At 51.3% G+C, this 27,254-nt stretch overlaps 1 protein-coding gene across 4 annotated transcripts in view; it reads right to left on the reverse strand.

Annotated features, from left to right (window-relative positions):
- LOC140384761 (SH3 and multiple ankyrin repeat domains protein 2-like) overlaps nucleotides 1-27,254 on the reverse strand; it is a 1,513,496-nt gene that overhangs the window by 980,264 nt on the left and 505,978 nt on the right. For all 4 annotated transcript variants that reach the window (XM_072466758.1, XM_072466757.1, XM_072466755.1 and 1 more), the window contains one exon: nucleotides 25,328-25,405. In XM_072466758.1, the coding sequence (XP_072322859.1) occupies nucleotides 25,328-25,405 (78 nt within the window). The remainder of the gene's footprint in view (nucleotides 1-25,327; nucleotides 25,406-27,254) is intronic.

The following is a 27,254-nucleotide window of genomic DNA, read 5'->3' on the forward strand; positions in this document are numbered from 1 at the left end:
ACCTGGGCAAGTGAAAAGAGGTAGAATGGCAATCTGACGGTGATTACCAATCCTCTGAAGCTCAGCGCATCATCTGGTTACTTTTGCTTGCGTGGATGCTTCCTATGTGCAAATTGGTTGCTGCATTTCCTGTATTACAAATGTGATGATACATCAAAACCACGAGTGCAGAGGGGACTGGGTGAGGTTGGAGTTGATCTTCTGGTGAGGTGGGGAATAACTAAAGAGGTTGATTTTCCATAGAGAGTGTGTGAAATTCCTTTGGGAGGGTTGAGGGTTCAGTGGAGTGGGGGGAATTTCAGCAGCTGTGTGAATTTCCATGAGGGAGGAGGCAGTGGCGTAATGGTATTGTCACTGGGCTAGTACTCCAGACACCCACAGTAACGCTCTGAGTCCCACGTTCAAATCCCACCACTGCAGATGGTGAAATTTGAATTCAATAAAAATCTGGCATTAAAGTCCAATGATGACCACAAAACCATTGTCGATTGCCGTAAAAACCCATCTGGTTCACTAATGTCCTTCAGGGAAGGAAATCTGCCGTCCTTACCCGGTCTGTCCTACATGTGACTCCAGACCCACTGCAATGTGATTGACTCTTAAATGCTCAGTTGAATGGCAATTCCAGAGGGGGGGGGTGGGGGGGCGGTGAACTTCAGTAGAGGGCAGTGAATTACAGTAGGGGGTGAATTTCAGTTGGGGGTGAATTTCAGTAGGGGGTGAATTTCAGTCAGGGGTGAATTTCAGTCGGGGGGGGGGTGAATTTCAGTAGGGGGTGAATTTCAGTAGGGGGTGAATTTCAGTTGGTGGGGTGAATTTCAGTAGGGGGTGAATTTCAGTGGGGGGGGCGAATTTTAGTGGGGGGGTGAATTTTAGTGGGGGGGGGTGAATTTCAGTAATTTTAGGAGAAGGTACAATTTTCTAGATTGGCGAGGGAGTCACAGAATCCTTTGGTCAGGCATTGGTCAGACATATCCTCCCCTTAACAAAACCATGCTGACTATCTTAATCCCTGCCTCTCCAAATGCAGTTTAATTCTGACTCTCAGAATTGCTCCTGATAGTTTCCCCACCACTGAGGTCAGACTGACTGGCCTGTAGTTTCCTGGTTCATCTGGTTGGCACTGCTGCCTCACAGCGCCAGAGATCTGGGTTCAATTCCAACCTCAGGTGACAGTCTGTGCAGAGTCTGCACGTTCTCTCCGTGACTGCGTGGGTTTCTTCCGCATGCTCCGGTTTCCTTCCACAGTCCAAAGATGTGTGGGTTAGGTGGATTGGTCATGCTAAATTACCCCTAGGTGGGGTTATGGAATAGGGCAGGGGGATTGGACCAAGCTGGGGGCCGATTGAAATTTTCTCCCCCTCTACTGAAATTCAGAGGGTCGGTACAAACTCGATGGGCTGAATGGCCTCCTCCTGCACTCTGGGGATTCTATGATATTCTAAGATAATCTCTTCCTCCCTTCTTGAATAATGGAACTACATTGACTATCTTCCAGTCCTCTGGCACCTCATCTGTGGACAGAGAGGAATTGAAAATTATTGCCAGCACCCCTGCTATTTCCTCCCTTGGCTCCTCAACAGCCTGAGATACATTTCATCTGACCCTGGAGATTTATCTACTTTTAAGCCTGCCAGACCACTCAGAAACTCTTCTCTGTCTATGTTAATCTCTTTAATTTTATTACATTCCTTCTTGATTTCTAAATCCACACTGTCCCTCTGAGAATGAACACTGACACAAAGTATTCATTTATCACCCTACCTACATCCTCCGGCTCCACGTACAAAGTACCCCTGTGGTCCTTAATGGGCCTGACTCTTTCCCTCGTTATCCTTTTACCCTTAATGTACTTTTCCCTTATTTGACCTGCCAGTATCCTCCCAGGACCCCTTTTGGCTCCCCTAATTTCCTTTTTAAGTTCCCTTTTGCACATTCTGTGGTGGATACCTAGAAAGCTCCATGTACCATCTCATATTTGAACTGATATCACAGCTGATTGTACACATTTTCAAGTGTTGACATTCAAAATGACTGAATCCCTGAATCCCTAGCTCTCACCAAATCTTTAGAATTTCATTTCCGTTGCCCTCCAGGATCATCTCATCCTTGCTCTGTCATCCTATCCAATATACTATCCAGCTAAGCAGAGGTGTGATCAGAGGCACTGACAGCAGAATGTGCCATCACTGGTGACAGCTAGAATGTTGCATTATTGGCTCCGGCTTCTGAGAAAGGACTGCACCAATTAGCTGCTGAACTATACTGCAGATTGACGGAATCTAGACTATTAATTCGACTGGGTTTCAACCCCTGCGAATACTGATGTAATCCGGGTTCTTCGGGGGGGGGGGGGGGGGGGGGGGGGATTGGCTGGAAGTAGTGGCAAATTCCAGGACAGTGTCTTATTGCTGCCGCAATGCCAGGGGCCATGTCCAAATACTGTCACGGTGTGGATCTTGTTCAAATATCGACAGATTCCCAAATATTTGCAGATTTACAGGGGTCTCCTGCAAATGCACATACACTCCTGAGAATACCCCAGGTAGCACAGCGGGTAGCACCTATGCCTCACAGCACCAGGGCCCCAGGTTCGATTCTCAAAATGCCAGCCCATAGGAACCATTCTCATTACTCGTCACAACTCTGTTGGTCTACGACTTAATGTCGGCGGATGAAAGAGGTAAAGCATCAAGAAAATTTAAAGCCAGGCGATCTCCTGTGGAGTGTGAGTCTGGGTATCGCTTGTGGCAGGAGAAGCCGGTATCTGGTTTGCCGGTCTATGCTGAAAGGTGGATGATTACCACCAATAGCAGTCCCCGTCTTTGTACTCAGGCCAATGCTATCGGCAGGATGAGTTTATCTTTTTGGGGGTTATTCAAGAGACACAACAGAAATTCATCCCAAGGAGGAGGAAACATGCTAAGGGGAGGACGAGGCATCCATGGCTGACGAGGGAAGTTAAGGACAGCATAAAAGCTAAAGAAAAAGCATACAATGTGGTGAGGATTAGTGGGAAACCAGAGGATTGGGAAGCCTCTAAAAGCGAGCAGAGAACAACTAAAAAAGCAAGAAGGGGGGAAAAAGATGAAGTATGAGTGCAAGCTAGCTAGTAAGATAAAGGAAGATAGGAAGAGTTTTTTCAATATATGAGGTAATAGAGAGGCAAAAATAGACATTGGACCACAGGAAAATGTGGCTGGAGAAGTAATAATAGAAAAAAAGGAAATGGCAGAGGAACTGAATAGTTACTTTGCATCAGTCTTCACGGTGGAAGACACCAGTGGGATGCCAGAGCTCCAGGAGAAGCAGAGGGCAGAGGTGAGTGTAGTGATCATTACTAAGGAGAAGGTTCTGGGAAACTGAAAGGTCTGAGGTGGGTAAGTCACCTGGACCGGATGGACTACACCCCAGGGTCCTAAAAGAGATAGCTGAGGAGATTGTGGAGGCATTGGTGATGATCTTTCAGGAATCACTGGAGGCAGGAAGGGTCCCAGAGGACTGGAAGGTGGCTAATGTAACACCCCTGTTTAAGAAGGGAGGGAGGCAGAAGATGGGAAATTATAGGCCGGTTAGCCTGACTTTGGTCATTGGTAAGATGTTAGAGTCCATTAGTAAAGATGAGATGGCGAAGTACTTGGAAGTGCATGGTAAAATAGGACTGAGCACGGCTTCGTCAAAGGGAGGTCATGTCTGACAAATCTGTTGGAGTTCTTTGAGGAGGTAACAAGGAAATTAGACGAAGGAGAACCAGTGGACGTGATTTATTTAGATTTCCAGAAGGCCTTTGACTAGGTGCCGTATAGGAGATTGTTGAATATGTTAAGAGCCCGTGGTGTTCAGGGTAAGATCCTGGCATGGATAGAGGATTGGCTGACTGGCAGAAGGCAGAGAGTGAGGATAAAGGAGTCTTTTCAGGATGGCAGCCGGTGACTAGTGGTGTGCCTCAGGGGTCTGTGCTGGGACCACAACTTTTCACAATATACATTAATGATCTGAAGAAGGAACTGAAGGCACTGTTGCTAAGTTTGCAGATGATACAAAGATCTGTAGAGGGACAGGTAGTATTGAGGAAGCAGGCAGGTTGCAGAAGGACTTGGACAGGCTAGGAGAGTGGGCAATGAAGTGGCAGCTGGAATACAATGTGGAAAAGCGTGAGGTTATGGACTTTGGAAGGAGAAATGGAGGCATAGACTATTTTCTAAATGGTGAGATGCTCAGGAAATCAGAAGCACAAAGGGATTTGGGAGGCCTTGTGCACGATTTTCTTAAGCTTAACGTGCAGGGTCAGTCGGCAGTTAGGAAGGCAAATGCAATGTTAGCATTCATGTCGAGAGGGCTAGAATACAAGACCAGGAAAGTACTTCTGAGGCTGTATAATGCTCTGGTAAGACCCCATTTGGAGTATTGTGAGCAGTTTTGGGCCCCGTATCTGAGGAAGGATGTGCTGGCCTTGGAAAGGGTCCAGAGGAGGTTCACAAGAATGATCCCTGGAATGAAGAGCTGGTCGTATGAGGAATGATTGAGGACTCTGGGTCTGTACTCGCTGGAGTTTAGAAGGATGAGGGCCCAACCTGTTCCTTCCACTTTGAGGTCGAAGGTAGAGGCCGAACTGGGCCACGTGGAAAAGCTGGGAATCATCCGCCTGGTGCATTTTACTGATTTGGCTGTGCTGGTCATGCCGGTTATGAAGCCCGACGGGTCCATCCACCTTTGTGAGGATTACATAATGATGGTCAACTGGGCGAGGCGAGGAGACGCGATGGGCTGAGTGGCCTAATTCTGCTCCTATCTCTTCTGGTCTTCTGGTCTTATCTTCACAAAAAATGGCGAGTAATGGTTTATGGACTGAGATGATGGTGAAGTGCCGGCCAAAATGTTATTTTTTTATGGCATAAATGACTGCCAGGCTTTCTTTGTCGATCTGGGACTATTTCCTTTCCGTATCTGATCGTGTTCTGGGAGCGAACAGGGCAGGCGTTTCCCACCATCCTCCATTTTGTGTGAGTACCGCACCGGTGCCATATGGTGATGCATCACAAGTAACAGTGATGAGTTTATCCGGGTTGAAATGGACCGGTAAGGTTGATGATTGCAGGACCGGATCGGAAGACTTCCTGTGGGAACCTTCCCACTTCCAACATTGGTGCTTCTTCACCAGTTGCTGCAGGGGCTCCGAAATGGTAGACAGATTGGGTTAGACGCAGCCGTAATAATTGCCCGTCCCTAAAAAGTATTTCACTTCCGACATGTTCCTTGTTTCTGGGACCCCTCTTGTTGCCTTTATCTTATCTTCGAGCAGGTGTAACTCCTTCGCATCGACTCTGAAACCTAAACGTGTGATTTCATCCGCCTGAAACATTCACTTTTCTCGCTTTAGCAGAATACCAGCTCCTCTCAACCTCTTGAGGACTTCTTCCAAATTTGCTCTGTGTTCCTCTGGAATTCCCTGCAAAAGGTTGTCCATTGTGACTATCGCCCAGGCCGCCGAGATACCGAAAGGTAATCTTGTGTATTGAAACAAGCCTTTATGCGTATTTACGGTAACATAAATTATTTATTGACCCATCTTCCAGTTCAAGCTGCGGGACGGCTTGTTTTAAATCCAATTTGCTGTATTTAAGACCTCCTGCCAATTTGGCATATAAAAATAATAATAATCTTTATTAGTGTCACAAGTAGGCTTACATTAACACTGCAATGAAGTCACTGTGAAAAGCCCCTAGTCGCCACACTCCGGCACCTGTTCGCGTACACAGAGGGAGAATTCAGAATGTCCAATTCACCTAACAGCACGTCTTTCGGGACTTGTGGGAGGAAACCGGAGCGCCCGGAGGAAACACACGCAGACACGGGGAGAACGTGCAGACTCTGCATAGACAGTGATCCAAGCCCGGAATCGAAACCGGGACCCTGGCACTGCGAAGCGACAGTGCTAACCACTGTGCTACCGTGCCACTATCTTCGGTATAGGATATTTCGTGACTTTAGCAGCCCTGTCCACTGTCATCTTCTGATCACCACAGATCTGGACTGTGTGGTGCGGCTTCAACACTGGGACGGTGGGTACTGCCAATTCTGAAAATTGTACTGGAGTGATCACCCTCAGGTCCTCCAGACTTCAGCTCTACCTCTACTCTCTGCTCTAGAGCATAAGGTACAGGTCTGGCGTGAAAACATTTTGGTGTTGTTTCTGGGTTCTACATAGATCTCTGTTTTCACTCCTGTTACAGCACCCTGGGCCAGGGCGCGGTCAATTTCAGGCCCACTTGGCCCGGAGTCGCAACACAAGTGAATTCACCAATAATTCTGAGAAAACTACCCAGAGTCTTTGGCCCTTGGCTGCCCAATAATCACAGTCACCAGGTTTGTAAGTTTAAACACAATTACTTTTATTTATATGAAGAAGTATAATGATTTATGTAGCAAATACAACTGGATAACTGTTGTCCAATTCCTAATTCCCCACTTTAACTTCCCCCCTCCCACTCTCTACACACACACGGCAGATAAACACCGAGGGGAAGAAAGGGGTAAAAAAATAAGTGAAAAGAAAAAGAGTCTTTGTTTTAAATGGTGGTTTTTAACACCTTCCTCCTCCTCAAACTTTCCTTTCAGTTTGAGGTTTTTACTGTAGATTCATTCAGACCTCAGTAGTTTCCAAAAAGCACTTACAGCCTTTCTGGACAGAGAGGGAGCTGGTCCTGGTCTTTGTTTGAAGCCTGTAATGTTTTTTCTGAAGATTCATTCATTCAGGTTCTCTGCAGTTTCAGGAGTGCAACACTCACAGCCTTTTTGGAGAAAACATGGAGGAGAGAGAAAGAGAGAGTTCTTGTCCTTGCCCTTCTCGGAGTCCATTGGAGCTCCTTGGGCTCTGAAAATCATTCCACTGGGATAGCATCAAATCACCACCTGTTACTGGGAAGAGGACAGCCTTTTGGGCCAATTCATTGGCCACCAGCCAATGAAACCGATCCCACCCCATCTCTCCCTCTTGCCGAAATGTCTGGAACTCCTGTTCAAACTAGCAGAGTGTTCTCTCCGGTAACTTCTGAATTCCTCAGTCTTTCTGCTGCTTGACTTAAATAAGGCCATAAGATGTAGGAGCAGAAGTGGGCCACTCGGCCCATCAAGTCCATTCCGCCATTCAATGAGATCATGGCTGATCTGATATAATCCTCAACTTCACGTTCCCGCCTTATCCCCATAATCCTCGGTTCTCTCACTGATTAAACATCTGTCTGTCTCGGCCTTGAACATAACGACCCGGCCTCTCCAGCTCCCCGCAGTAAAGAATTCCACTATTCAATTACCCTCGGAGAGAAGAAATTCTTCCTCATCTGTCTTAAATGGGCTCCCACTTTATTCTGAGACTCTGCCCTCTGGCCTGAGACTCTCCCATAATAGGAAACAACCTCTCAGCATCGACCCCGTCAAGCCCCCTGAGAATCCGATATGTGTCAATAAGGTCACCTCCCATTCTTCTAAACTCCATTAACCGCCCTCGTAAGAAAATCCCTCCCTACCTGGGATCAACCTCCTGAACCTTCTCTGGACTGCCTCCAATGTCAGTATATCTTTCCTTAGATAAGGGGAACAAAACTGTTCACAGTATTCCAGGTGTGGTCTAACTGGTACCTTGCATAGTTTTAGTGGGACTTCATTATTTTTATACTCCATTCCCTTTGAAATAAAGGCTAACATTCCATTTACCTTCCCAATTCGCTGCTGAACTTGCATGCACGTGATTTATGTGCAAGGACCCCAGACCCCTCTGTGCTGCAGCTTTCTGCTGCCTGTCTCCATTTAAATAATACTCAGCTCCTTTATTCTTCTTACCAAAGTGCAGAACTTCACATTTTCCTGCATTGTAATCCATCTGCCTTTTGCCCACACACCTAACCTGTAAAATTCCCTCTGTAGACTCTGTGTCATCCTCACCATTTGCCTTCCCATCTATTATTGTGTCATCCACAAACTTGGCAATTGTGCATTCACTTGTGCCGTCCAAGTCATCAATATAAATTGTGAATAAGTGTGGCTTCAGCACTGATCCCTGTGACACTCCACTAGTTACAGGGTGCCATCCTGAAAATATTCTGCTTATCCCAACTCTCTGTCTTCTGTCAGTCACGCAGCATGTACTCAGAGAAGTACCAAACTCACAATCTTCAGACATTTGTCGAAGTCTGACTATTAAAGCAGATACTGTTTCACCCGGAGCTGTATCAAACTCGTATCTCTGCATAAGGATGGAGAGTGGGGGGTTATATTCACCCCCTCATTAACTGATTGATTAAAGGACTTGGAGTCCGGAGCCTCTGGAGATTTTAAGTTTCTCATCAGGTTTTCTGGTTGTGGGCTGCTAACATCAGTGATTTCTTTTTATTTCACTTCTGCCGTGGATGACTTACCCTGGCAGAGCAGATGAGATCAGTCACCTTCTTCCTGCACTGGACAGCAGTTCTCTTGTGCTGACCACACATGTGACCTACTCCCACGTTTTGTTGGTGAGTTTGGTGGATCTCTGGCTCTCGTCACGGAGGTAAAGGATTGCCTGCTGGTCCTGGTCTGCTGGAGGAGTCCTTGTTACTGAACTTGGGCGCAAAGCGTCTGCCTTTTCTTGGGGCCAACACTCGCCACAACGAGTTCTGGGATGCAAGGGAATATGAGCCGATGAGGTGACGATGGATGAATCCCAGCCTTCCCGCCACCAGATATGATGTGCTTCTCATTTATGCGCCACGCTGTTTCACGCAAGATTTACTCCTCCTTTCCTGCCCGCCACTGTACTTAGTCATTGCCGCAGGAAATTCCATCCCGAAACTGTACACAGTTGTGTTCGCAGACAATTAATCTGCAATTGAAAGCTTGTCACTGGTACTCATGAAACTATCATGAATAGCTGTGCATCTCGTGACAGAATAGCGGTAAAAAAAGGCCATGTACGGCTAGCATAATGTCCCTACTCTTCTTCTCCATTCCCCTTGCAATAAAAAGCAACATTCCACTTGCTTTGTCAATGACCTGCCGTGATTCACGGACCAGGACACACAGATCCCTCTCTACGAAAGATTTCCGCAGTCCCTCGTATTTAACTGATATTCGACCTCTCTTTACAAGGATCATACTCAAGACGTCATGTGTTGTGTCGGTAGCTAATGGCCGGGATTTAACACCATCGGTGGTCCCACCCACTGGCTGAAATGTGAGGCCGAACTTGCTCTGACCAGCCTCGGAAGTCACAAATCTCTTTTATGTGGCTCCAGTAATGAGTTACCTGATGTTCTGGTTCCTGGTCCCCTGAGGCTGGATGTCCCATCCCCCAGGAGCGGCTGACCAGAGTGTTGGGTTACGCTTCTTCGTGTTGCATAAGTTGCTTCCTTGATGTATGCTTTGACAAAGGAAGGTCCAGACTTTGTAATGAGTTCAATATGTTTATTGAACTGTTAACACAGTTCTTAAATGAGTTTGACTCTCCTGCTAATCTAACTGTAGTAACTCAGTCTAACTAAACCAGTCTGCTCTAAGCCACGTGCTGGGTTGATGCTTCTGATCAACCCTGATGTACTCTCTAGTTGTGGGTCTGTGGAAAGAGAAAGAGTATGTGTGCCCTGTCCTTTTATATGGGTTGTGTAATGCCCCCTTGTGGTAATGCCACCTCTGGGTGTCCTGATTACCCATTGGTTGTGTCCTGTTGTAATGACCCATTGGCTGTATGTCTGTGTGACATGACATCTCTGGTGTTCCCTCTAGTGGTTACTTAGTTGTAGTGTATTTACATTAACCACTTGTGTATATACAGTTATGCATATCACCACACAGAGGACCCGCAGCACAATTGGGAGGCGGGGGATGGCGGTTGGAGGGGGGGGAGTGGGGGGGTATTCAAGGTGGAGCCACCCTTGCTGCTGAGGAGACTCTCCGTGAGTCAGAGATCTTCTGATCAGGGGGAATGACCCCCACAGCCTGCTGGGTATGTTTGGCAGCCCTACCATGTGGCGTGTGGGGAGTAAACATCTGGCAAATCCTCGCTTGTGGGATAACGTACTCTACAAAAGTGGGTGAATGAAAAAAGGTCACAGATTGACGATGCTGGAATTAAGCTAAATATTGGAGAGAAATTAACTATAAAATTAAATAGGTGACTACAAGTTTGATTGTTTTACAAAATGAAAATGAAAATGAAAGTCACTTATTGTCACAAGTAGGCTTCAATGAAGTTACTGTGAAAAGTCCCTAGTCGCCACATTCCGGCGCCTGTTCAGGAAGGCTGGTACGGGAAAAGGAATTGGGCGTAGAAAGATTCTGATTGCAGAGTGGGAGGGATGTCTCCCATCGTAAAGCTACAGACAGACATGGAAGTTATTTTAATTTGCTCTGAAATGTTGCTTGTGCATAATTTTAATTTAAAGGGAAAGAAAGGAATCTATTAATTGTCTTTTAAATTGCATTTGATAAACTGTGTTTCTTGTCTTTAAGCTGTACGCAGGGGGTGGGGAGTATTAATTGGGATTATTGGAACTGTGCCGCGGTTTGTTCTGTCTCCAATGCTACAATATTGAAGTAAACAGCTGGACGGTCTTGTCTTTTAATGAGGGAAGATTCAACACTGCTGTTCATGGTGAGATAAACCTGGTGTAAAATCTCACACTAATTAGGACCAATGGACGGGATTAATTGGATATCGCTTTGAAAGGGCCGACACAGGCAATGATGGTCCAGGTGCCCTCCCGCTGTGCTCGAAGAGCCTGTGATTAATCCAGTCAACAAATGCCAGCTGCATCATGATTATGTCAAGTATGCTGTTTAGCTCAAGTGTCACATTCGCTCGAAAGAAATCAATTAAAATACATCTAGTCTGAGAACATAAGAACTAGGAGAGGGGGTAGGCCATTCGGCCCTTCAAGCCTGGTAAATAAGACCAGGGCTGACCTGATTATCATCTTAACTTCACTTTCCCCGCCTGACCTCCACCCTTGACTCAATTATCGATCAAAAACCTATCCAGCCCAGCCTTGAACATATACAGTGACTCAGCCTCCACTGCACTTAGGGGCAGAGAATTCCAAAGATTAATTACCCCTCTGTGAGGGGAAATTCCTCCTCATCTCCATTTTCACTTTTGGACCCTTTATTTTGAAACCCTTCGCTTTTCCAACCTATCTGTGTTCTGACAGAAAACCTGGCTGAAATGAAGTTGCTCTCTTCGTCAAAGTCAAGACGATAGATTGTAAAGATTTAAGGTGCCAGCACTGAACCCTGGGGCCCTCCACAAGTTACATTTTCCCAACCCAGAAAAAAACAATCATTTATCATTGACTCTCTCCATCCTGTTGGTTATCCAATCCTCTACTGTTAGTGTATTACCCCCAACACCAGGAGACCGATCTTGTCTAATAACCTTTTATGTGGCACCTGACAGAATGCCTTTGGATATTTAAATATACATTACATCTATGGGTTCGCCTTTATCCACCTTGCCTGTGACATCCTCAATCTGTGAATTTCCCTTTCATAAACCCATGTTAACTCTGCCTGATTACACTTTGATTTTCTAAATGTCCGGCTACCGCTTCCTTAATAATGGATTCCAGCATTTTCCCAAAGACAGACAGTGGGCGGGATTCTCTCAGCCCACACTGAGCCAGAGAATCACCGGGCTTAGTGCGAATCACGCGATGCACCCTGACGCTGGTCTGCCAATTCTCCGGTGAGCGGAGAATCGGTGGCATTGGCGCTCGGCGCGGCGCCTGTCGGGGACCACTCTAAGCGTCCCTCCCCGGCGATTCTCCGCTTGGGATGGGCCAAAAAAAAAATCCGAGTCCCGCCGGCGCCATCCAGGTGTGGTCTTACCAGGCGGGACCTTGGTGTGCATCCTTTCAGGGGTGGCCTGGTGGGGGGGGGTTCCGACCCCGGGGGGGCCTCCGCTGTGGCCTGGCCCGTGATCGGGGCCTACCGATCGGCGGGCCGGCCTCTCGGGCTGGGGGCCACTTTTGCTCTGTGCCGGCCCCTGCAGCCCTACGCCATGTTCCATCGGGGCCGGCACGGAGAAGGAACCGGACGCAGAGCGCATGCGCAGACCTGCGGCGTACATTTGAGGCCGGTATCGGCAGCTGGAGCGGCGTGGGTCACTCCAGTGCCGTGCTGGCCGACTGAAGGGCTCGGAATCGCTGCTCCTGGGAGCCTGTTGATGCCTTCATAAAACGCGACGGCGTTTACGACGGTGTCAACACTTAGCCTCAGGGTCTGAGAATCCCGCCCACTGTCTATCTGTGCTTCCAATGCTGCACTATAGAAATAAACAGCTGAACATTCTTGTTTTTTAATGAGGGGAGGTTTTACACTGCTGTTCAGGATGGTATATACCTGGTGTCAAATCTCATACTAATTAGGACCAAGGGATGGAACTAATTGGCTGTATATAATTTCCTGCTTTCTGTTTCCCGTTATTCTTGATTAGAGATATTACATTTGTAGTTTTCCAATCGATGGAATCTTTCCAGATTCAAATGAACATATGAAATAGGAGCAGAAAGGAGGCCATTCGGCCCCTCAAGTCTGCTCGGCCATTCAGTAAGACCACGGCTGGTCCATTTGTGTTTCGAGTCACACATTCTCATCTTCCCCTGATAACCTTTGATCCCCTTGCTCAACAAGGATCTATCTACAACCACCGTGAAAATATTCAGTGACCCCTCCGGCCTCCAACACCTGCTCAGGCCGAGAGTTCCAGCGTCACACAACCCTCTGACAGAAAAGGATTTCTCCTCATCTCTGTCCTATCAGGGGGAACCCTAATTTTGGAACAGTGCCCCCAAATTCTGGACTCACCCACAAAAGGAAACATCCTTTCCACATCCACCTTGTCGAGTCCATTCAGGATCGTATACACGTTAATCAAGTCACCCCTCACCCTTCTAAACTCCAGTGGAAACAACCCCAGTCTGACCCAGCTTTCCTCGTAGGACAACCTGATCATTCCAGGTGTCAATCTGTAAATCTCCTCTGAACCGCCTCCATTGCATTTACATCCTCGGGAATTTTGAAAGATTAAACTAATGCATCCAATTTCTCTGCAGCCTCCTATTATATGACCCTGAGTTGCAGATGATCATGTCTAGCGGACCTGTCAGCCTTTAGCTCCATGAGTTTTCCAAGTATCTTTTCTTTAGTGATTGTGATTGTCATCGTCCTCCCTCCTTTTTGCACCCGACTTTGTACCATTCCTGAGAATCTTTCTGTGTTTTCTATCATGAAGACAGATACAAAATACTTGTTCAAAGTCTTGACCATTTCCTATTATTAATTCTGCAGTTTCCTCCCCTGAGGAACCAACATTTAATTTAGATACTCCCTTTTTATTTACTTGTTGAAGCTTATATTGCTCGTTTTAATATTTCTGGTTAGTTTTCTCTCATATTAGTTCCTCCATCGTTATGAAGTATTTTGCTAATTTCTAAACTTCTCCCCACATTTTTGGCCTCCCAGTAATGTTGCAGTGTCGTAGCTAGCATTCTTTCTATTTGATACTGTCCTTAACGTCCTTAGCCATACACAGATAGTGCTTGATTCTCATAGAGTTGTTTTTTCTCAATTGAATATTATATAACTACTCAAACTTCATACTGCAAAATAACTGACCACTGAAAAGGGAATCCATCAATCTACCTGAGGAGGTTGTTGATATTTTATTTTGCTCTCAAGTTTCCATCATTTCATTAGTATCCTTATTGCCACTTTAGGGAGCACTGGTGATAAAATGTTTATCTCCTGGTCTATTTTCTTATCTCCTCAGTCCTCAGAAATCTTAATTATTCCCATTGACCTTCCCATCATAATAATAATAATAATTGCTTATTGTCACATGTAGGCTTCAATGAAGTTACTGTGTAAAGCCCCTAGTCGCCACATTCCGGCACCTGTTCGGGGAGGCCGGTACGGGAATTGAACCCGTGCTGCTGTCTTGTTCTGCATTACAAGCCAGCTGTTTAGCGCAGTGTGCTAAACCAGCCCCACATTTTAATCAGCCTTGGCCCACTGTATTTATCCAAAGCTCCCATTAGATTAGACCTTCTTTTGCAATGTTTCCAGGACGACTCTACAAGGGCATTATCTCGGTGCTGTGAGCAGGATCTCACTTCCCACAGTTATATCAGCTACCTTGGGCAGGGACAACAAAGCGAGGGGAACTCAATGGGAAGAGGGGTCGAGGAAGTGAGAGACCTTGGAATGCATGTCCACAGCTCCCTGAAGGTGACAGGACAGGTGGACAAGGTGGTCAAGAAAACATATGGAATCTTTTCCTTTATTGGGCAAGATGTGGAACAAAGGCTGGAGGAATTCGGAGCAGAAGTCGGCAATTCGGCCCCTCGAGCCTGCTCCGCTAATCAATCAGATCCTGGCTGATCTCTTCCTGGTCTCAAATCCACCTTCATATCTGTTCCCCATATCCCTTTAACTCATTTTTGAATCAGAAATACATCTATCTCCTTCTTTAAACCATTTAATGACTCAGATTCCACCACACTCTGGGGCAGCAAGTTCCACAAATTCACCACCCTCTGCGAGAAGTAGTTCCTCCTCATCTCAGTTTTAAATCTCCCGCCTCTCAACCTACATCTGTGTCCTCGCATTCTAGATTGCCCCACACGGGGGAACATTTTGTCTACATTTATTTATCAATCCCTTTTAGTATGTTATACATCTCAGATCCTTTCTCATCCTTCTAAACTCCAGCGAGTATAATCCCAAACTTTTCAATCTCTCCTCATTCTTCAACCCTTTCATCCCCGGAATCATAAGAACATAAGAACTAGGAGCAGGAGTCGGCCATCTGGCCCCTCGAGCCTGCTCCGCCATTCAATGAGATCATGGCTGATCTTTTGTGGACTCAGCTCCACTTTCTGGCCCGAACACCATAACCCTTAATCCCTTTATTCTTCAAAAAACTATCCATCTTTATCTTAAAAACATTTAATGAATGAGCCTCTACTGCTTCACTGGGCAAGGAATTCCATAGATTCACAACCCTTTGGGTGAAGAAGTTCCTCCTAAACTCAGTCCTAAATCTACTTCCCCTTATTTTGAGGCTATGCCCCCTAGTTCTGCTTTCACCCGCCAGTGGAAACAACCTGCCCGCATCTATCCTATCCATTCCCTTCATAATTTTAGATGTTTCTATAAGATCCCCCCCCTCATCCTTCTAAATTCCAACGAGTACAGTCCCAGTCTACTCAACCTCTCCTCGTAATCCAACCCCTTCAGCTCTGGGATTAACCTAATGAATCTCCTCTGCACACCCTCCAGTGCCAGTACGTCCTTTCTCAAGTAAGGAGACCAAAACTGAACACAATACTCCAGGTGTGGCCTCACTAACACCTTATACAATACGAAGTCTTACAACACCAGGTTAAAGTCCAACAGGTTTGTTTCGATGTCACTAGCTTTCGGAGCGCTGCTCCTTCCTCAGGTGAATGCAGAGGTCTGTTCCAGAAACATATATATAGACGCTGCGACAACGAATGAACGGACATCGCGCAACAATCACCAGGCAGGAATGTTCCCTTCCAGTCGGGGAACACTTCAGCAGTCAAGGGCATTCAGCCTCTGATCTCCGGGTAAGCGTTCTCCAAGGCGGCCTTCAGGACCCGCGACAACGCAGAATCGCCGAGCAGAAACTTATAGCCAAGTTCCGCACACATGAGTGCGGCCTCAACCGGGACCTGGGATTCATGTCGCATTACATTCATCCCCCACCATCTGGCCTGCAAAATCCTACCAACTGTCCTGGCTTGATACAATTCACACCTCTTTAACCTGGGGTTACCCCATCTCTGGATCTGTAAAGATTTAATCACCTGCTAATGTTCGCATTCCTAGCATTGTTTGGCATCTTTGAATTTGTCTATATATGTGTTTCTGGAACAGACCTCTGCATTCACCTGAGGAAGGAGCAGCGCTCCGAAAGCTAGTGACATCGAAACAAACCTGTTGGACTTTAACCTGGTGTTGTAAGACTTCATACCGTGCTCACCCCAGTCCAACGCCGGCATCGCCACATCATGACCTTATACAATTGCAGCATAACCTCCCTAGTCTTAAACTCCATCCCTCTAGCAATGAAGGACAAAACTCCATTTGCCTTCTTAATTGCCTGTTGCACCTGTAAACCAACTTTTTGCGACTCATGCACTAGCACACCCAGGTCTCTCTGCACAGCAGCATGTTTTAATATTTTATCATTTAAATAATAATCCCTTTTGCTGATATTCCTACCAAAATGGATAACCTCACATTTGTCAACATTGTATTCCATCTGCCAGACCCTAGCCCATTCACTTAGCCTATCCAAATCCCTCTGCAGACTTCCGGGATCCTCTGCACTTTTTGCTTTCCCACTCATCTTAGTGTCATCTGCAAACTTGGACACATTGCACTTGGTACCCAACTCCAAATCATCTATGCAAATTGTGAACAATTGTGGGCCCAAATTGATCCCTGAGGGACACCACTAGCTACTGATTGCCAACCAGAGTAACACCCATTAATCCCCAGTCTATGCTTTCTATTAATTAACCAATCCTCTATCCATGCTACTACTTTCCCCTTAATGCCATGCATCTTTATCTTATGCAGCAACTTTTAGTGTGGCACCTTGTCAAAAGCTTTCTGGAAATCCAGATATTCCACATCCATTGGCTCCCCGTTATCTACCGCACTGGTAATGTCCTTAAAATATTCCACTAAATTAGTTAGGCACGACCTGCCCTTTATGAACCCATGCTGCATCTGCCCAATGGGGCAATTTCCATCCAGATGCCTCGCTATTTCTTCCTTGATGATAGATTCCAGCATAGACTGTCATAGAATTTACAGTGCAGAAGGAGGCCATTTGGCCCATCGAGTCTGCGCCGGCTCTTGGAAAGAGCACCCTACCCAAGGTCAACACCTCCACCCTATCCCCATAACCCAGTAACCCCACCCAACATTAAGGACAATTTTGGACACCAAGGGCAATCTATCATGGTCAATCCACCTAACCTGCACATCTTTGGACTGTGGGAGGAAACCGGAGCACCCGGAGGAAACCCACGCACACACGGGGAGAACGTGCAGTCTCCGCACAGACAGTGACCCAAGCCGGAATCGAACCTGGGACCCTGGAGCTGCGAAGCAACTGTGCTAACCACTGTGCTACCCATCGGTTTATTCAATACTGTCTCAGAAGTGATGGTTATTACACTAAGTTCCTCTGTATTAACTGCAGTTTATTATCCTCTACCGTGAAGACAGAGGCAAAATCTTGGTTGAGAGCCTCCGCCATCTCCGCGTTCCCCATTATTACCTCACCAGGATCGTCCTCTAACGGCCAACATTTCCTTTCGCTTTTCACTTCCTCTTGATATGCTTATATAGTCCCATGAGTCCCAAAAGATGTGCTTGTTAGGTGAATTGGACATTCTGAAATCTCCCGAACAGGTGCCGGAGTGTGGCGACTAGGGGATTTTCACAGTAACTTCATTGCAGTGGCAAAAATTTAAATCCCCTTCCAAGTGCCATTCGAGTGTTCCGTCTGTCTGAAATGCTTGGAAGTCGGAAGCCCTGAGGAGAAACGGTCAGCTCCGTGTTCTCCTTCTCGAGCTCTCAAGCAAGGTCCCATTAACATCAATCAGACCAATTGGGCGGGATTCTCCGATAGCGGGTCAGCGTGTCCGCACCATCGTAAACGCCATCGCGTTTCACGGCACGAACGGGCTGCCGGCAGCATCGATTCAGGCCCCGAAAAGGGGCCCGATGCAGGGCCGTGAGAAACGCGGTGGGCGTGGCGCCAGAGCAGCGCCGTCATCGCGCGACGCCCGGATGATGCCGCGCCCAGGCCCCGACAGAGAGAGATGGCTGAGCCCCGCCGTGCCACTCCCAGGTTCCGGGACAATGACCTGGAGGCATTGCTGGACGCAGTGGAAGAGCGCAGGGCGATCCTGTGCCCAAGACGTGGCCACCGGCACCCGGCCAGCACAGTCAGGCGCAACTGGCGTGATGTGGGCATCGCCGTTAGTGCTGTGGGGCACACCCCCCGCTCTGGAGAGCAGTGCCGCAAGAAGCTCCACGACCTCACGAGGGCTGCCAGAGTAAGTATCCCGACAGTTCCCCCGGGCCACACCCCACCCCTCCCTCCCCCCACCACGTGTCGAGCGCCCGCCCCCCCCCCCCCGCAGGAGGGGGGCATCACGTTGTACCTGACCCACACGGGCACCACCCCCCCCCCCTTGCGAGCTGCCATGGCCTGGTGCCCAATGCCTCCCCCCCCCAGTCATAATGTTGCCAACATTTGCGCATCTTGCTGCTGACCGCCTAACTCTGATGCTCCCCCCCCCGCAGGACAAGACAGCCCACAACCATTGTGAACGTGCAGGAACCGGAGGGGGATCGCCTGTGCTGCACCCCCTCACCATCCATGAGCAGAGGGTTCTGGACCTCGCTGGGGGAGCCGCCACCCGGGAGGTAGCGCCATGCCAGATCGGCGGCGCAGTACCAAGTGAGACTCCTCTTCCTGGCTACACTCCCTCAGCCCCTCACCTCCCCCACCCACCCCCCTCACACTGCACCCCCTCACAAATCCCCCTCCACCCACCCCCTCACACTGCACCCCCTCACATTGCCACCTCCACCCCCTAACCCCCCACCACACTCCACCCCCTCACACTGCCCCCTCCACCCCTAACCCCCCTCACACTCCCCCCTCACACTGCCTCCTCTGCACCCTCCCCCTCACACTCCACCCCCTCACACTGCCCCCTCCACCCCCTCCCCCTCTCACTGCACCCCCTCACACTGCCCCCTCCACCCCCTAACCCACCCACCTCACACTGCACCCCCCACATTGCCACCTCCACCCCCTAACCCCCCCACATTCCACCCCCTCACACTGCCCCCTCCACCCCTAACCCCCCCACACTCCACCCCCTCACACTGCCCCCTCCACCCCCTCCCCGCTCACACTCCACCCACTCACACTGCCCTCTCCACCCCCTCCCCCTCTCACTGCACCCCCTCACATTGCCACCTCCACCCCCTCACACTCCACCCCCTCACACTGCCCCCTCCACCCCCTCACACTCCACCCCCTCACACTGCCCCCTCCACCCCCTCCCCTTCACACTCCACCCCCTCACATTGCCCCCTCCACCCCCTTCCCCCTCACACTCCACCCCCTCACACTGCCCCCTCCACCCCCCCCACACTCCACCCCCTCACACTGCCCCCTCCACCCCCCCACACTCCACCCCCCCACACTGCCCCCTCCACACCCCCACACTCCACCCCCTCACACTGCCCCCTCCACCCCCCCACACTCCACCCCCTCACATTGCCACCTCCACCCCCTAACCCCGCCCACACTCCACCCCCTCACATTGCCCCCTCCACCCCTTCCCCTTCACACTCCACCCCTCACACTGCCCCCTCCACCCCCCCCACACTCCACCCCCTCACACTGCCCCCTCCACCCCCCCACACTCCACCCCCTCACACTGCCCCCTCCACCCCCTCCCCCTCACACTCCACCCCATCACAATCCCCCCTCCACACCCTCCGCCCCCACACCCTCCGCCCCCCCCCCCCCCCCCCCACTCCACCCCCTCACACCCGACTCCGCGTGTCTAGCGATACATGCTTTATTGTGTATTCCAGGTCCAGCCGAGGATCGTCCCGGAACGTCTCAGACTAGCCCCCGCCGTCCAGGTCCACGTCCATCCGCCCACAGGGACACCCGCCAGGGAGGGGAAGGAGGCCGGACAGGAGGGCCCTCTTCCGAAGCCGGGCCACAAGAGACGGACGCACAGAGGACCGACACAAATGACACTGACAAACACAGGACGGACAGTCAGGACACTGACGGCCATGAGACGGATGAAGAGAGGACGGGGACTCTGGACAGTGATGGACAGAGGACGGGGATTCTGGACAGTGATGGACAGAGGACGGGGACTCTGGACAGTGATGGACAGAGGACGGGGACTCTGGACAGTGATGGACAGAGGACGGGGACTCTGGACAGTGATGGACAGAGGACGGGGACTCTGGACAGTGATGGACAGAGGACGGGGACTCTGGACAGTGACGGACAGAGGACGGTGGCTCTGGACAGTGACGGATAGAGGACGGGGACTCTGGACAGTGACGGACAGAGGACGGGGACTCTGGACAGTGATGGACAGAGGACCGGGGCTCTGGACATTGACGCACAGAGGACGGGGACTCTGGACAGTGACGCACAGAGGACGGGGACTCTGGACAGTGATGGACAGAGGACCGGGGCTCTGGACATTGACGCACAGAGGACGGGGACTCTGGACAGTGACGCACAGAGGACGGGGACTCTGGACAGTGACGCACAGAGGACGGGGACTCTGGACAGTGACGGATAGAGGACGGGGGCTCTGGACAATGAAGGACAGAGGACCGGGGCTCTGGACATTGACGCACAGAGGACGGGGACTCTGGACAGTGACGCACAGAGGACGGGGCTCTGGATAGTGACGGACAGAGGACGGGGGCTCTGGACAGTGATGGACAGAGGACGCGGTCTCTGGACAGTGACGCACAGAGGACGGGGCTCTGGACAGTGACCGACAGAGGACGCGGTCTCTGGACAGTGATGGACAGAGGACGGGGCTCTGGACAGTGATGGACAGAGGACGGGGACTCTGGACAGTGACGGACAGAGGACGGGGACTCTGGACAGTGATGGACAGAGGACGCGGTCTCTGGACAGTGACGCACAGAGGACGCGGTCTCTGGACAGTGACGGACAGAGGACGGGGGCTCTGGACAGTGATGGACAGAGGACGGGGCTCTGGACAGTGACGGACAGAGGACGGGGGCTCTGGACAGTGACGCACAGAGGACGGGGCTCTGGACAGTGACGCACAGAGGACGGGGGCTCTGGACAGTGACGCACAGAGGACGGGGCTCTGGACAGTGATGGACAGAGGACGGGGCTCTGGACAGTGACGCACAGAGGACGGGGCTCTGGACAGTGATGGACAGAGGACGGGGACTCTGGACAGTGATGGACAGAGGACGGGGACTCTGGACAGTGATGGACAGAGGACGGGGACTCTGGACAGTGATGGACAGAGGACGGGGACTCTGGACAGTGATGGACAGAGGACGGGGACTCTGGACAGTGATGGACAGAGGACGGGGACTCTGGACAGTGATGGACAGAGGACGGGGGCTCTGGACAGTGACGGACAGAGGACGGGGGCTCTGGACAGTGACGGATAGAGGACGGGGACTCTGGACAGTGACGGACAGAGGACGGGGACTCTGGACAGTGATGGACAGAGGACCGGGGCTCTGGACATTGACGCACAGAGGACGGGGACTCTGGACAGTGACGCACAGAGGACGGGGACTCTGGACAGTGATGGACAGAGGACCGGGGCTCTGGACATTGACGCACAGAGGACGGGGACTCTGGACAGTGACGCACAGAGGACGGGGACTCTGGACAGTGACGCACAGAGGACGGGGACTCTGGACAGTGACGGATAGAGGACGGGGGCTCTGGACAATGAAGGACAGAGGACCGGGGCTCTGGACATTGACGCACAGAGGACGGGGACTCTGGACAGTGATGGACAGAGGACGGGGACTCTGGACAGTGACGCACAGAGGACGGGGGCTCTGGACAGTGATGGACAGAGGACGGGGGCTCTGGGCAGTGATGGACAGAGGACGGGGACTCTGGATAGTGACGGACAGAGGACGGGGGCTCTGGACAGTGACGCACAGAGGACGGGGCTCTGGACAGTGACCGACAGAGGACGCGGTCTCTGGACAGTGATGGACAGAGGACGGGGCTCTGGACAATGATGGACAGAGGACGGGGGCTCTGGACATTGACGCACAGAGGACGGGGACTCTGGACAGTGACGCACAGAGGACGGGGCTCTGGACAGTGACGGACAGAGGACGGGGGCTCTGGACAGTGATGGACAGAGGACGGGGCTCTGGACAGTGATGGACAGAGGACGCGGTCTCTGGACAGTGACGCACAGAGGACGGGGACTCTGGACAGTGACGCACAGAGGACGGGGACTCTGGACAGTGACACACAGAGGACGGGACTCTGGACAGTGACGGACAGAGGACAGGGACTCTGGACATTGACGCACAGAGGACGGGGGCTCTGGACAGTGACGCACAGAGGACGGGGCTCTGGACAGTGACGGACAGAGGATGGGGGCTCTGGACAGTGATGGACAGAGGACGGGGCTCTGGACAGTGACGGACAGAGGACGGGGGCTCTGGACAGTGACGCACAGAGGACGGGGGCTCTGGACAGTGATGGACAGAGGACGGGGCTCTGGACAGTGACGCACAGAGGACGGGGCTCTGGACAGTGATGGACAGAGGACGGGGCTCTGGACAGTGACGCACAGAGGACGGGGCTCTGGACAGTGATGGACACAGGACGGGGCTCTGGACAGTGACGCACAGAGGACGGGGCTCTGGACAGTGACGCACAGAGGACGGGGGCTCTGGACAGTGATGGACACAGGACGGGGCTCTGGACAGTGACGCACAGAGGACGGGGACTCTGGAAAGTGATGGACAGAGGACGGGGGCTCTGGACAGTGACGCACAGAGGACGGGGACTCTGGACAGTGATGGACAGAGGACGGGGACTCTGGACAGTGATGGACAGAGGACGGGGGCTCTGGACAGTGACGCACAGAGGACGGCCAAACAGATGATGGACAGACCGGACACGGCCCCTCATATGGGCCGGGGACAACGTCCATCGGTCCAAGGCTCGACCCAGAAGACCCCAGACCTGGGGTCCGATGAGGCATGGACGTTGCGTCACTGCTGTCACCCACACCCTCCACCATCGCAGATACACTCACCTCGGTTGGGCACATTAGATGAGGCTTCTGGGACACTGACTGGTGCGCACCACACAGCCAAACCGGTGCAGCAGGTAGAGGTAGGAGCAGCCGAGGGGCCGGACGGTCGGAGGGCAGCCCAGCCCCAGCTGCCGCCCAGACAGTTCCCGGGTTCCTGGACTTATCAGACCCACCCACAGACCCGATGCGTTGGGAAACCCAGGGTGCGGACAACGGGATGATGGCCACCTTCCAGCATCTGCAAACGCAGGTGGAGGAGTCCATCCGCGTCCAGGAGCAGGGAGTGGTGCCGGTTATGGCTGCCACCCAGGCCGACACCGCACGGGTGGCGTCCGCACCGGTGCACCGATGCCTGAGATACCGGACAGGTCCCCACTCGGCGCCTGGAACGGCCCCGTCGCATAGAAGTTGAGGGCAACCATCACCTTCACGGCCACCGGGATAGCATGTCCTCCCCCCTTCCCCGTGGTGCCAGGTGTGCCATGAGGTGGCAGATATGGGCAACGGTCTCTCTACTCATCCGGAGTCTCCTCCTGCATTCCCTGGGCGGCAAGTCCTCGAAGGACATGCGGTGACGGTACACTCGAGGCCTCACGGGGCACCTCCGGTGCCTTGGCACCACCACCTGCTCCTCCTCCTGTGCATCCTCCTCTTTGTTGTGGTCATTGTCCCCCTCCCCCTCCTCCTGCTCCTGCCGGGCGGGCGGGCCTGCAGCCTGAGCGGGTGGCACGGGGCCCTCACAGCCAGTCCCTCTGCTGCAGCCGCCGCTGCTGCTCTGAGCCGCCTGCGTCGACGCTGCCAAAGGGCCACGTGCAGGGGAGTGGCTCCCGCCACGGCAGCAAACATCGCTGGCTGGTGGGCAAACATGACGATCTGCAGGAGGGTGGGGAGTGGGGAGATCCAACATGTTTAACGATGGCGCTTTGACACCTCGACAGCCGGGTGCCATGGGATACATGTGTTCCCCGGTTGGCTGGTGTCGCTACAGACACGGAGGCACCCTGACCCCTGCCCACAGTCTCCGTCCACCGCCCAGTTTACCCCGTCCCTCCTCATTGCCCCACCGAGGGCTGGCACGTGTGTCGCCTTGACCGTTCCCAAAACGGTCTCCGTCAGCTGGGTGCTGTGGCACCTGCGGGGGGGGGGGCTGGAGCACCCAAGGTCAAGGCGAGTGGCCGTGCGGGATGGTGGCGCCAATGGCCTTTGCCCATCAGCATGACCTCAACTTGTAGGCGTGGCTTCACCACCGCCCTGCCATGGCAGGCTGGCTGGCATGTCGCTCCCGCGGAAAACCCTTCCCCCCCTCTCCCCGGAACATGGAGGCCCCCTGCCCCGAACACCCCCCCTCCCCCCGAACATGGCGGTACCCTTCCCCAAAACCCCTCCCCCCCTGCCGCCAGCACCGGCTGTGGACGCCACAACATGCTGCCTCCGAGAACGCCGGCCGCTCACCTCCTCACTCCCCATCGTCAGCCTGGCTGACAAATTTATTTTCCAGGTGTGAACGGCGACTGCATCCGGGCCGCTGAATAGCGGGACCCTGGAGACGCGCCAAACTTAGTACCTCGGCCGATTCTCCGGGCGGCGCAGCGCCGACTTCGATGACGCCGTTCTCACCGGTTGGGAGAATGGCGGAACGGTGTCGGACCGGCGTCGCGTGAAAAACCGGTGCGAACGGCGATTCTCCCAAACGGCGCGGCACAGGAGAATCCCGCCCATTATCTCTGGGATTTTTAAGTACCTTGAAAGGGCCAATATTGACCTGGACATTGGTATCTCTTCTGTTCTTTTCAGAACAGTTCATACAGTCATCAGTGCCTCAGGAAGAGGACACCACCCCAGTTGCTGTCGAATTCTCACAGGGCTGCAGTGAAGTGTCAGTTCTGAATAACACCACGGAGCTAAAGTGAAACTACAGCCCTGTCTGATTCTGGTGTGGTTGGATGTAGATTACAGATCAAATGTCCCCAGAGAGACATTCACGATATGTCACACAGTCCAAGTATTAAATTCTATTCAGGAACCTGTACCTCCTGTAACTCCTTTAAAAAATAATTTCAGTTTCTTTTTGTGAAGAAAGGAATTTGGGGAACAGAATGCGGAGTTCCCTGCCATTGATCTTACAGGCACTTTTAATCCAGCAACTGATCAATGAATTCACTGCATTCGTGCCGGTCTACTTTATAATTGGCTATCTGATCATTACACTTCCCCACTACCCCAAAGATCCATCTGGTGCACACCTCACCCTGAACAGCACATGCCCATCCCTCCCTCCTCCCCACCTCATCATAATTACCGCCCCCCCCCCCCCCCCCACCCCGTACACCAGTTGACCCGGGAATGCGCATCGCTTATTGAGGCAGCTCGGATGGAACAATGCGAGTTGGAGAAAAAGATTTGCTTACTTGAAACGGAGTCTGGCTGTTGTAGTTCTTTATTTCTTTATTGGCTCCACGGAAGAGCAGCACTCGAGCACAGCTATCCTGTAGAAATACAACACGTTACTAACAAGCTGTGACAGTGTGGTTTCAGCTGTAGTCCTTTATTAGGCGTGTTCCTTCTCCACAGTCCCAGATAATTAATTGGCAAGGCACATCTGCTTAAATTCAGGCATCCTATACCATAAATCAGAGTCACTGTGATCTCCTGCACGAGTGTCAGTTACCTAAGAAAGTTTGCAAGGAAGTGGACATTTTTGTTTGCCTCTAATTGGCCCTGCTATTACTTTTTTACCTGCTCCTTTATGCCTCTCCCAGGATGGCGTCAGATGGGGGATTGTATATACTGTGATGTACAAGACATTACCACATATTCTGGCCCGACTGGTTTAAACAACAGGGCTTTCCCTGCCCATTATTTTTGTGCAAAAACACTTTGCAAACTTTAGTCACGAGCATGTGATCAAATTAGTTTGGAAGAATTGTCTTGTGACCAAGCAGCACGGTGGCACAGTGGTTAGCACTGCTGCCTACGGCGCTGAGGACCCAGGTTCGAATCCCGGCCCTGGGTCACTGTCCGTGTGGAGTTTGCACATTCTCCCCATGTCTGTGTGGGTTTCACCCCCACAACCCAAAGACGTGCAGGGTAGGTGGATTGGCCACGCTAAAATGCCCCTTAATTGGAAAAAATAATTGGGTACACTAAATTTAAAAAAAAAAATTGTCTTGTGATCACGGAAAATACTTCATTTCTCTCCTGTGATGGTCCAGGGTCGGGAGTACAATTGCGACATTTTGTCGAGCTCCATTCAAATCTTTAATCCCCTGGATTAAATAACCGAAGGATTGGAAAACAACCCCAGAAAACGCTGGGAAAACCCAGCAAATCAGAAGCAGAAACAGAGTTAGCGGCAGGCACTCCTCAGCCCCCCCCCCCCCTTTACTCCCCCCGTGTGCCGTGCTTTCCTGTGGTGGAGTCGGTTCGCCATTGGCCAACGGCAGGATTTTCCCATGCCGCCCTAGGCTACACCGTTGAGCACGCCTCGCCCGCCCTGCCACCAGGGATCCTGCCGTAAGGGGTGACATTCGGCGGGGCTGGAAGGTCCCGCCCGCTGGAAGGGTTTGAAAATCCCGCCCAATGTTTCCAGTGCAACATGACTCCCCTTCAGAGGCAGGAATGTGGCAGGGCTTCTGCTGTTGAGAAAGGGGCAGAGGGGCAGATAAAAGAAGAGCTCCGTGTTTTGTTATGCTCTTGACGTAGCATAAGCTGCTGCCTTGATGTGCACTCTGACAAAGGAAGGTTCAGACTGGGAGATAGCTTTAACACGTTTATTACTGTTAACAATTCTCCAACTTGGATTCGACGTTACTGTTAATCCTGCTATAGCTACTCAGACTGACGAACCAGTCTGCTACAATCCACGTGGTGGGTGTGATGTGTTTCAAATCAACCCTGTGTACACACTGAGAGTCTCCACTGGAAAGAGACTGAGCATGTGTGATGTGTCCTTTTATATGGGTTGGTGTAATGCCCTCCTGTGGTAGTGTCACCTCTGTGTGTATCGTGAATGCCCATTGGTCGTGTCCTATCTTACTGACCTATTGGTTGACTGCCTGTGTGTCATGTCTCTGGTGCTCCCTCTAGTGTCTAGCTAGGTGTAGTGTATGTACATTAACCCTTTGTGTACTTACAGTGATGTATATCATCACAGGAAGTTTAAAATAAAGGACGTTGATTGATTTCCAATATGATATGGATGCTTCCCGGTAGATCCCTACCGGGTCCCTTTCTGGGTTGGTGTCTCATTGGCCGACTTTTTATACATTGTCAAATGGAGTTCTCCTGCCCCTCAGGGGGAGCTCTTAGTCCACAAGAACCATGGGAAAGGTAATC

Source organism: Scyliorhinus torazame, chromosome 10 (assembly GCF_047496885.1).
Source record: "Scyliorhinus torazame isolate Kashiwa2021f chromosome 10, sScyTor2.1, whole genome shotgun sequence".
NCBI lineage: Eukaryota > Metazoa > Chordata > Chondrichthyes > Carcharhiniformes > Scyliorhinidae > Scyliorhinus > Scyliorhinus torazame.